At 36.3% G+C, this 12,844-nt stretch overlaps 1 protein-coding gene across 1 annotated transcript in view; it reads right to left on the bottom strand.

The window, feature by feature from the left end:
* LOC125677997 (serine/arginine repetitive matrix protein 1-like) overlaps window positions 1-12,844 on the bottom strand; it is a 30,964-nt gene that overhangs the window by 15,107 nt on the left and 3,013 nt on the right. The window contains exons 2-6 of the mRNA XM_048916114.2: window positions 6,925-7,002; window positions 5,797-6,560; window positions 5,368-5,613; window positions 5,105-5,224; window positions 1,225-1,944 (exon numbers count right to left, since the gene is read on the bottom strand). Of these exons, the coding sequence (XP_048772071.2) occupies window positions 1,225-1,944; window positions 5,105-5,224; window positions 5,368-5,613; window positions 5,797-6,560; window positions 6,925-6,994 (1,920 nt within the window). The 5' untranslated portion in view covers window positions 6,995-7,002. The remainder of the gene's footprint in view (window positions 1-1,224; window positions 1,945-5,104; window positions 5,225-5,367; window positions 5,614-5,796; window positions 6,561-6,924; window positions 7,003-12,844) is intronic.

The following is a 12,844-nucleotide window of genomic DNA, read 5'->3' on the forward strand; positions in this document are numbered from 1 at the left end:
TGTTAATTTTGCTATTGTCACTGTCTGCCAACAATCTAATCATAATACTTATATAAAGAATGGATACAAAAACTGTGTGGAAACCGATTTAGACAACAACAAAAAACCATGAAAACAACAATTAGCAAATTTAAAGTTGTAAACAGTGATCAGATGAACTGACCCCAGCTCCCCAAATTGGAAGTGCTCCAAATGAAACCTCCTCTCCTATATGGCGGAGAAAGCATGAGCAGGAACATAGACATTATGAACTCCCATAACCACAAAGGAGAAGTGTTCCCAAACTATTTTACACCCTCCACCCCTCAGATCCACTATAACTTTAAGGTAAACAATTGGATCCTCCTGTCCCTACAATATGCACATCTGTATATGGCATTGAAGTTTGTACAAAATTTCAAGTCTATCTGATAAGCCATATAGGAAAAGAAGCTTTCACAAGCTATTTTGATATCCTCCATTCCTCTTAGCTCCACTTTAACTTTTAGGAAAATAATTGAATCCTCCTGTCCCACAAATATGCACATCGAAGCATTGTACTAAGTTTCCAATCTATCAGACAAGCCATACAGGAGGAGAAGTGTTCACAAACTATTTTACATCCTCCACCCCTCTTAGATCCACTATAACTTATAGGAAAATAATTGGATCCTCCTGTCCCTACAATATGCACGTCTACAAATTGCAATGAAGCATTGTACAAAGTTTGAAGTCTATCCAATAACCCATATAGGAGGAGAAGTGTTCACAAACTATTTTACATCCTCCACCCCTCTTAGATCCACTATAACTTTTAGGAAAATAATTGGATCCTCCTGTCCCTACAATATGCACATCTACAAATGGCAATGAAGCATTGTACAAAGTTTGAAGTCTGTTTAATAACCCATATAGGAGGAGAGGCATTCACAAGATTTAGTGACAGACAGACAGATGGACGGAAAGTACAAAAACAATACGTCTCCCCCTGAAAGAGGGGAGACATAAATACCATTGGCACATGTTCATTATCATAATTATGTCAAAAAGAGAAATACATTTTTGCTGATTTTATAACAATCATCAGTTGTGAATTCATATCTATCACTTTTAATGAAGTGATATATATAGAATACAATCTTGATTTCATATTTCTGCATTATGATAATAAGAAATGACCATGCAGAAAACGAAACTAATTTTGAAATCATGCATTTAGACTCAACATTTCTACACTGAACACACCTGTTTAAACTGCATATTAACAGGGACTGGTACTTGCTCTTTCAATCTGTTTTCTGGAGATATATTTGGTTCATAGCCTTGTGACAGCTGGGACTGAAGGATAGGATTCTGTCTTTGAGAATTATGCATCTGGTCTACAGGTCTTGATGAAACTTGTGTTACAGAATGATGACTTGCAGAAATATCACTCCCAGGAACCTCCTGCAAACGCACCAAGTTCACAAAAGGTTGTCTAATAGCAACCGAAGTCTTTCCAATGTTGACAGTGGATGGTGGAGCTTGGAGTCTTGAGTTTGTAAAGGCTGCCATTGATTCCTTGTGTCTATGCTGGGGTTTTGGTGAGGGGGTCCGTCTGGGAGTATTGGTGGCACTTGAGGTGGCCACTGGGCTGACCGAGTCCCTCCCCCTCTGGGTGTTAGGTACCACCATGATTTGGCTGGGAGAATGAGCAGGACTGGAGTGTCTCTGCTGGGACATCTGAAGGGGCGTTGTTTGCCTGGGGTTCGGTGAGACCTGTCTTTGTGGAGGTGAAGGCTGGCCTTGCTGGGGGGAGGGGTACTTGTGGTGAGGAGAAAGCTGCCTCTGTTGGGGGGAAGGATGTCGCTGTTGATGAGGAGAAACACGGCCTATATCAACATAACCTGGATGACTTGGACTGGGGGTTCCCCTTGAAATATGAGCCACTGAAGTGTCCTTATGATGTGGACTAACAGATTGTTCCTGCCAAGGTTAAACAGAGTACAATGACGTTGTTCATATTCTCTAAATTTCTTATCACACCTAAAGAGATTATACTCATTAATGGGATAGAACAGTATTACACTAAAACACAATTACAAATTACAATGTCTGACTCTCAATCAAATATATATTATGATACATAAAGTAACCTAAGCTTTCATCATCTATTTTCTACTACAGCTGTATATTGTATTCCAGTACGTCCTATACCACTGACTTGATTTTATCTGGGGAAATAAACATCATCTAAATATGGGTTACTCTGTGTTATTTGAAACAAGTATTGAACCTTGCCAATAAACTGAGTATTTTCAATGGTTTCCACAATCTACAATCAATTCATATCCCTTAACAAGAGATCTACAGTCACCCGAGTAGCAAGCAACAAGAAACTAACAATAGAACTCTTATTTGTTGCCAGCGCAGCATAAGAACTACAGCGCAGCATAAGAACTACAGTGCAGTATAAGAACTACAGCACAGCATAAGAACTACAACACAGCATAAGAACTACAACATAAGAACTACAGTGCAGCATAAGAACTACAGCACAGTATAAGAACTACAACATAAGAACTACAGTGCAGCATAAGAACTACAGCACAACATAAGAACTACAGCGCAGCATAATAACTACAGCACAGCATAAGAACTACAGCACAGCATAAGAACTACAACATAAGAACTACAGCACAGCATAAGAACTACAGCACAACATAAGAACTACAGCGCAGCATAATAACTACAGCACAGCATAAGAACTACAGCGCAGCATAATAACTACAGCACAGCATAAGAACTACAGCACAGCATAAGAACTACAGTGCAGCATAAGAACTACAGCATAAGAACTACAGCACAACATAAGAACTACAGCGCAGCATAATAACTACAGCACAGCATAAGAACTACAGCACAGCATAAGAACTACAACATAAGAACTACAGCACAGCATAAGAACTACAGCACAACATAAGAACTACAGCGCAGCATAATAACTACAGCACAGCATAAGAACTACAGCACAGCATAAGAACTACAGTGCAGCATAAGAACTACAGCATAAGAACTACAGTGCAACATAAGAACTACAGCACAGCATAATAACTACAGCACAACATAAGAACTACAGTGCAGCATAAGAACTACAGCACAACATAAGAACTACAGCACAGCATAAGAACTACAGCACAACATAAGAACTACAGTGCAGCATAAGAACTACAGTGCAGCATAAGAACTACAGCACAACATAAGAACTACAGCATAAGAACTACAGCGCAGCATAAGAACTACAGTGAAGCATAAGAACTACATGTAGAAATCGTCATTTTCATTTGATTTTTTAAATCATAATTTACATACAAGTTACATGATGTCATCAATTCAAATTTTGCACTTAGTGACCCAGCCCAAACATACCTGTGATACAGTTCTAAATCCTATCTTGGAGATTAGAGATTAACCTTTTACCTGTGATACAGTTCTAAATCCTATCTTGGAGATTAGAGATTAACCTTTTACCTGTGATACAGTTCTAAATCCTATCTTGGAGATTAGAGATTAACCTTTTACCTGTGATACAGTTCTAAATCCTATCTTGGAGATTAGAGATTAACCTTTTACCTGTGATACAGTTCTAAATCCTATCTTGGAGATTAGAGATTAACCTTTTACCTGTGATACAGTTCTAAATCCTATCTTGGAGATTAGAGATTAACCTTTTACCTGTGATACAGTTCTAAATCCTATCTTGGAGATTAGAGATTAACCTTTTACCTGTGATACGGTTCTAAATCCTATCTTGAAGATTAGAGATTAACCTTTTCAAAATGCTAGAGGTTGAGGGACATTTCCTGTAGAAATTTCTCTTGACAATTTTTTTCCCCATGTGTAACAGTTACAATAAAAGCAGCCATTTTCAAACACTCTTTATACATTCTAATGAAAATTTATAAAAAAGATTTCTACATGATAATTGTGTTCATGTAATATATCATATCTATTTATGTTAAATTTAATTTAAAAATCTATAAACTATACATGATTTTGTTAAAATTTATATTGATCAGTATATTTTCTAAACAGTAATAAGTAATTCATTTTCACATTTTGATTGTTAGATACAGTGAATTCATATACCTGCATAATCATAATTTACATACAAGTCACATGATGTCATCAATTCAAATTTTGCACTTAGTGGCCCAGACCAAACATACCTGTGATACGGTTCTAAATCCTATCTTGGAGATTAGAGATTAACCTTTTACCTGTGATACAGTTCTAAATCCTATCTTGGAGATTAGAGATTAACCTTTTACCTGTGATATGGTTCTAAATCCTATCTTGAAGATTAGAGATTAACCTTTTCAAAATGTTAGAGGTTGAGGGTGATGGGTAGGAGCGATACATTGTTACAACAGAATCTGTGTGGGGTCTTTGTTAGCATTACAACCAATATCACCTTCACCCTTTAGTACAACTGCGATACAGCAATATTGGAAATGAAGTTTGTAATTGTTTTTTATGACCAGCTTGTTCCTTAATTGTTAGAACTAAAAATTTGACACTCAGTTTGTTCATAGTGACCTTGAGCCAAAAAAAAAAATAGTGGTCATCCCTTCATTGCTATATATCATTTGGAAAACATCTCCTACAATAGGTGACTTTAGTGACCACTGTGATATAATCTGGAAACCATTTCTTACTATATACAGTCGAAACTCGTTATCTCAAACCCGATAGGGCTGAGAAAAAACTACAAGTTATCCAACACTTTAATAGAGATATTGAGGTTAAAATACATTCAAAAAATGTGCAGTGTAGTTGGAACTTCCAACTCACTTCAACATATCCATGGTTTTCAAGATATTGATCTTTGAGATATTGAAGTTCAACTGTGTATATGACTTGGTGACCTTTATCATTATGACCTAAAAACAATATTCATGAGACTCTTCATGTGAAGTCTAATTCCTAAGGCTTGAACTCTTTTAAGATATCATCTGAAAATCAAGGTGTTACAGACAGACAGACTAAAATCAATAAACCTCCGCTAACATTGAAGCGCGAGACAAAAATATCAGATAATGTACTTAAAAAGGTCAGAAAAGTATCTGTCATATTAAAATCTCACTCTGTGCGCTGGCGTCTGCAAAAGACTGCTGTTCTGTACATGTGGTGGCAGGGCACCTGTCATCAGGGCATGTTTCAGCAGAGCACCCTGGGTCTGAGCAAAATTCATCATATCTTTTGCCTAAACATAAAATTTTAGGTGATGTTTCACTTGCAGAGCAGATAATGTAATGTCAAGAAGTTGTAATATATTGTACCATTAAAAACCTAACACTTGTTCGAACACAACAAAAACAAAAATACACTCTTCAGAAATAAACTTACAGAAATATTTTCATCATCTGCGCTAGGGATTCTGTGCCCAGCCCCTGTGTATAATGCTCTTGTCTGGGTTTGGGTAACTTTTGCTGTGGCTAGAGTCTCTTTGATCTCAGCCACAGATAAATTTACAGGCTGTGGCCTCTCTGCAGACGGCCCTGGAGATTTTCTCTGTTGGGCCGATGGTGGCACTGGAGAAATGCGCCCAACTTGGATGTGAGCTGGAGAAGGTGTTCTTCTTATAGTAGAAACCTTGAATTAAAAAAAATCTATGCTATAAAACAAAAAAAGATGAAACTTCTGACCAGACGTTATTATAATTTCCTGAAAGAAGAACAAAAAATGACTATGAAAATGGTCATTTCTTTGCATATATGTAAGTGTGTATAAATTAAAACTGACAAAGAAATCTGAATTTTAAACATAGTTACTTACATGTACCTGTTGATGAACTGGAGAAAACCTATCCCCTATGTGAGCTACAGGTATATCTTCACTGCTGGCACTCTGTCGCCCTGTTTCTGCCATCTTGCTTTGCTGCTCAACAAGTTCTTGAATAGAAGAGGCCATGGTGGACACAGGTCCTTGTTTATATTGCTTAAACATATTCTCATGACTCTGTGGTTCTGAATAGTGAGATATCTTGTGGAAGAGTTGTTGTCTTAGTACCCCAGTACTCTTAGGATTGGGAGCAGCAGTGACATGTCTCTGCAGAACTATTCTCTCCCCTCCATGCTTTCCCACTGGTCCAAGTTCCCGGATAACCTGTTGTTGAGGGGCTGGCTTGGGAAGTGGGGCATGGAGTCTTGGTTGCTGAGGTACCCCTTGAACTACCCAGCGTGGCTGCTGCTGCGGTTGAACTGGTCTTTGGACAGCTCCTCCCTGCTCCTGTGTTCTGGATGGTGACAAGACTCTGTGATATGAGCTATGGTCATCTCTTCCACTAATTTTGTGCACAGGTACTACACTCCCATGCTGAATTGTTGATAAAGGTATGCTTGCTCCTTGGCTGCTTGATGTTGACATCTGGGAAGATGCCACATTTTGTTGTGCCATTTTGGGATGCATCTCTAAAGCACTGAATTTTCTCTCTGCCATTGTGGGCACTCTGGTTTGCTCTGGGGGCCTGCCTCTGAGAGCACTATCATTTGGTTCCTTCCTTGTTTTGGGGTCAGGTGATTTCTTCTGTTCTTTCTTAGCTTCAATATAAAATTAAAAGAGCATTTCTAACTATAAGCCACACAAACTCTCCTTTCATTTTAACCGCCATTAGAAATGCTTTGTATTTCTGCTGTATTTTACATTTGATACATTTTAACCGCCATTAGAAATGCTTTGTATTTCTGCTGTATTTTACATTTGATACATTTTAACCGCCATTAGAAATGCTTTGTATTTCTGCTGTATTTTACATTTGATACATTTTAACCGCCATTAGAAATGCTTTGTATTTCTGCTGTATTTTACATTTGATACATTTTAACCGCCATTAGAAATGCTTTGTATTTCTGTTGTATTTTACATTTGATACAGTCGCTGATAATTACATATAACAGGACTTACCTTCACCTCTCCTTTTCTTCTCCTTTTTGGGAGGAGTTCTAGATGTACCAGAATTTTCTCCAGATTGCATGCTTCTCACTTCATAATACAAAAGAATTAGTAAAACTAATACTCTATGATATAACTGGCTCAGTCAGTTTAAAATATGAAAGATTTTTGTTAAAAATATTTTGAGATATTGAGTCACAACTAAAAGATGAACAGATACACATAATCTATAGGAGTTTCCCTTTAGTATGTATAATTCCCTTTCTGTTGAATATGAAAGCTGTATGTTGAAAAATTTTCAAGACATTGTGTCACAATGAAAGCATAGTAAAGTTCCATTGTGATCTTGACCTTTGACCTCATGAACTATAAAAGTCTCTTTTACTATACAACATGTATATCTATTTCTCAGAATGATATATTGGTTTCCTTCTCTTGTTACAATTCTCATTTCTACATGTCTCATTTCCACATATCTCATTTCTACATGTCTCATTTTTACATTTCTCATTTCTACATGTCTCATTTCTACATTTTTAAAATAATTACTTTTATCATTAGTCTAAGTACTTTTCAAAAATGTTTTCAATTTCATCCTAGTTTTAATACTAATGCTGGGTTGCAATCTGTTAAAAATTTACAGCCACCGCATGGGTTCTTAATGGAAGAAACCCCTGTCCGAGACCCCCCCCCCCCCCCCCAAATTAATATGCTGCTGTACATCATACTCAAGAGGTAGATATTTTTAACACATAAATCCCTTTCTTGTGCTCAGAAAAAAATTTAAATTCCTTGCCTTACTATTAATATAATTAGCAATGTTTGGCAAAATTAAACAAGAAGCCCACAGGCCTTATCGGTCACCTGAATACTAGTGAAAAGGTATCACTACTCCCAAGGGCTATGAAATCTAGAAAAAAAATTCCTGTTCTGAATATCAAAGCTAAATTCTAATGTTCAGCAACTTTATAAAACAAGATGCTTTCTTAAAACTTCACTGCCCTCAAAAGTGCATGCACTGATGAAAATTAGGCTTTACTTAATATTATAAGACATTAAGTGTATCAACATTAATATCATATCAAAAGATATGAGTCATACAACTAATTTGAACCCATCCTAGAGTCAAAACCCTAGGTTGTGAAATTCACAATTTTTTACATCCTTTTCTGCTAGTCCTAAGTATGCATTTAGATTTTATACAATATCAGCAAAATTACATATAAATACTATATACTAAGATTGGCCCCATCCTGGGATCAGAACCCCTTCTCTAGGGATCATCAAATTTACAATTTTAGTAAAGGACTACCTGCTCTTTCTAAATATCCATTTAGTTTCAATTTAGTATCAATAACACTAAAGAAGATGTTATTTAAGTGTTTTACACATAAACACTATATAATACTAAGTTTGGCCCCGCCCTGGGGTCAGAACCCCTACCCCGGGGATCATGAAATTTACAATTTTGGTAGAGGCCTTCCTGCTCTACATCACTATGCATTTAGTTTTTCTTACACATGTGTGGTTCTAGAAAAGATTTTTGATAATTGGTCAATTTTGGACAGTTTTTGCCCCACCACTAAGGCCCCAGAGGTGCAGGAATCCTGGAATTTACAATCTATGTCCCCCTTGTTCCAAAGATGCTTCATACCAAATGTGAAAAGAATTGGAATGATAGTTATCAAGAAGTTAAAATGCCTTTTCTTCAAAAATTCAATAACTTACCATTTTGGTCCCACCCTAATACCAAAACCCCTACAGGGCCCTGGGATCATCAAATTTACAATTTTGGTAAAGGACTACCTGTTCTTTCTAAATATCCATTTAGTTTCAATTTCGTATCAATAGCACTAATTAAAGAAGATGTTATTTAAGTGTTTTACATATAATCACTATCATACATAGTAAAATTTACCCTGCCCTGGAGTCAGAACCCCTATCCCGGGGATCATGAAATTCACAATTTGGTACAGGCCTTCCTGCTCTACATCACTATGCATTTAGTTTTTCTTACACATGTGCAGTTCTTCAGAGAAGAAGATTTTTTAAAATTGGTCAATTTTGGGCAGTTTTTATCCCACCCCTAGGCCCCAGGGGTTCCGGAGTTCTGAAATTTACAATTTAAGTCCCTCTTGTCCCAATGATGCTTCAACCCAAATTTGAAAAGAATTGGAAAGGTAGTTATTAAGAAGAAGTTAAAAAATTTCAATTGTTAACACACGATGGACGATGCATGACGACGGACGACAACCAATTGCATTAGGTCACCTGAGTTTACTCCTTTGAATTTTTACTGTAAATCAAGCACACTGGTACAAATACTAAAATCATTTTTATCTTAAAAATTCAATTATACATGCCAGGGCTGTTTGAAAAATCCAGAGAGAAGATCTATTGTTGAGATAGCATTACCTGCCCAAAGCCAATAAAATTTTGTATACCAGTATAAACTTTGGGTAAATTCCAATACATATGCAAATATTTTATGTTTCTTAATGAATTTTGAAAATGATACAACTAATTAAATACACGTATTTGAAAATTACCTTCATAGAACATGCTGTTTTTGCAATTTTTTTTTATAAAGAAGGGCATTAAATATGTTTGATTCATGGCACTTTTTTTTTCAGGGTGTAATAACTCACATTTATCTAATATGTCGTCACATAAGTAATCAAACGTCATTATATCAGGAATGTTATTGTTTAAATAATCATTCATTCATTATCAATGGTTAATATCTCAAGGATTTTTCCAAGTTCTTTTTACTACTGGTAAAGGATACCTTTCCCCCTTTGAAAACAAATGAATATTTTTCCTTCCTTGTAGGTAAAAATCCCATTTCTGTTGTAGAAATTACACAAACTTGTATAAGAATTTTAACAAAAATCTATAAAAAATTTAAATGCCTGTTGTTTTAAGATATATAATCGGAGGATGCCCCCATTCCCTCCTGGAAGCTCATGACTGCATTCTCAAAAATTCCCTTTAAGGTATACCTATATTCGGCCTTAAATGGACTCAATCATGAAAAAAATACCTTTATAAGATAGATATATATTCCAGTAATAGATAAACATTGAAAAATATATATGTCAACATGCTAATTTCATTGTTATTGCTTTTCAAAAGTAAGTACCCCATCCACATATAATCAGCATTAATGAAAATGTATTTCTCCTTCTTATTTTTCTTAATAATTATAATTTTTCCAAAACAAATGGGCTGTAATAAGCAACATAGACTATATACCCATTATTTAATGATATGTAATCATTTATTTTAATAAATTTGAATAACTATTTTCATAATGTACACTTTGTGAGTCCACACATGTTAAAAGAAATACTGTTGAAAATGCCATTTGATGTCAATATTGGTCTTTCCCCCCAATTTTTATGGACTAAACCTTGAATAAATTGATTCTAATTTAAAGATTAATATCTCAGAAAAAGGATTTACGTAAGAAAATCATATGTTGACATATCATTTTAAAAGCTATAAGCTCTATAACAAGTACACCCCCCCCCCCAAAATCTTGAATTATACATTATCATATATATATATATGACATGTGAAATTTGAGTATATTTACAACCTTGGATAATAATTTGAACTATGTTAAACTATAAGTATTATAGATACATGTGGTTTGCAATTAAATTTTGCATTTTATCTGAAAACAAATCATTCTAGAAGAGGGTATTCACAATGTGAATGTAAAACGAAAGTAACAAACTGAATTTTGATAGTTTTGCTTGTATGATTAATGCATGTGTGTAATGTGTGTTATATTTTTTATCATGGAATCATTTGCATGTACATAAATTGGATATACGTACATGTACACCACTTACGCCGATCTTTGTAGATGCAATCTCAATAAGGAACTACACTGTAATCGCGTTATACAGATGCCGCCCCAATAATTTTGAAGAAAAAAGGAGAGAGGGTGAGGAAAAAATGACAGACGGTCTGTGAAATAAAACAAATTATTTGCAGCCGTTCTTTGAAGCTTGCGTCAATATCTGCAACATTAGAGCAGCGAACACAACTACGATATCTGTGGTCACTGGAGCAGCGAAGTGTGAACTTTTATTTTTACACAAGCTTACCATGTATTTGTTCATGATAATTTAGATTCAACAGCTGCGTAGTTTTGAATTAGCAAATTTTACACTCGAGAATTTTTTACTCATATGGAGACGTCACCATTGCCGGTGAAAGGCTGCAAAACTTAGGCCTATGCTTGATGCCGACGGTCTTTTGAGTAGGGATTTTTTGCATGCCACACCTGCTGTGACACGGGGCCTCTGTTTTTGTTGTCTCATCCGAAGGACCGTCCCATTTAGTCGCCTCTTGCAAACAAGCATGGGGTACTGAGGACCTACTTTAACCCGGATCCTCACAAAAGAAACTAGATGCTGTCATGAGACAGTAATACCCGCACGTAAGTGTTTGCCTTTAAATGTACTCTCTGTCCAAATGGCGGATCCAGAGGGGAATCCGGGGATTGGCACACACCCCCCCACCTTTCTGTGGGACATCTTTGTAGTGGTTTTTTTGGGGTTTTTTTAAAATATGATACTGCTAATATTTGTAGGCAATTATTTTTAATGTACAAGTTGAATAAAATATTAACTAGCACTGGGTGATACACGTATATTTATTTTTATCGATTCATTTTTTTCCTTCTTTTTTTGGATTCCTGGACCCCCCCCCCTTTTTTTTTATATCGCTGAATCCTATAATGTTTAACTAGCAAAGAAGCCACAGTGTGATTTGGCTACGTCATTGCATTCTCAGTTCCAAAAGGGGATGAAGAAGTTGACTCAGTAATTTGACAACTAGGCCTAACGCTATTAAAACAAAGTACGTACTTAAAGCCAAACCTCGATATACCAAATCTTCAAAACATGACTGAATTCATCGTTTAAACTTACATTTTCACTACATACCCTTTCGACTGCCTACCAGAGAGAGAGAGAGAGAGAGAGAGAGAGAGAGAGAGAGAGAGAGAGAGAGAGAGAAGGGGGGGTCAATAACTCGAACTTCTTTCCCATTTCAAAAGAAAGAAATTGCGTTGTCAATAAAACCGACGGGGCTCATATTACTTCGCATTGGGATGGTTTTAAAGGGCAAGTGACTGTAATCTCAAATGAAAGTTCCTAGCAGAAACAACACATAAGACATGGGCGGATCCAGAAAGGGGGGGGGGGGTCCAGGGCGTCTGGACCCCCCCCCCCCTCCCCTTTGGAGAACCAAAAAGTTTAAGAAATATTCAATTTTAACGAGACTTTGAGTCCAAATGATATGAACGGTAGATACTTACATGTATATGTACTACTAATTGCTTCATTCAAATTTATCAACACTATTATAAATATCATTCAACTCTAGCATAAATAAGACAACACACTGATAATATATTTACGATATTTTCGTCAGATGCAAGTATCGCTTTTAAAAAGAATTCTTAAAAAGTACATTTGTATATGTAACATAAAAAATTTTGTTTAAGAAGTAGACAATTTGAAAGTGAAAAGGAAGTGCCAAGAAATGTTCAGAATGCAGGACAGAATGCAGGAGTTGCACCATTTGCCCTACAGCTTCTGGGGGCCTAGGCCGCCCCCAGCCTACTGGGAGTAACCTCTCTCTCTCTCTCTCTCTCTCTCTCTCTCTCTCTCTCTCTCTCTCTCTCTCTCTCTCTCTCTCTCTCTCATTTCTTTGCGATATCAGAAATAGATAGCGGATAGACGTTGTGAAAAGTATTTAAACGATCAAGTGCTGGACCCCCCCCCCCTCCACTTCAAAAATTCTTACATCCGCTTCTGTACAAGATATACTTCACAAGAGATAGAATCCGGCAGTAACTCGAAAATCCAGGTTTTCTGCAACTCGTCGTAGTTACTTCAGTGTGTAATTTTTA

This window comes from Ostrea edulis, chromosome 1, assembly GCF_947568905.1.
Source record: "Ostrea edulis chromosome 1, xbOstEdul1.1, whole genome shotgun sequence".
In the NCBI taxonomy this organism is placed as follows: Eukaryota; Metazoa; Mollusca; class Bivalvia; order Ostreida; family Ostreidae; genus Ostrea; species Ostrea edulis.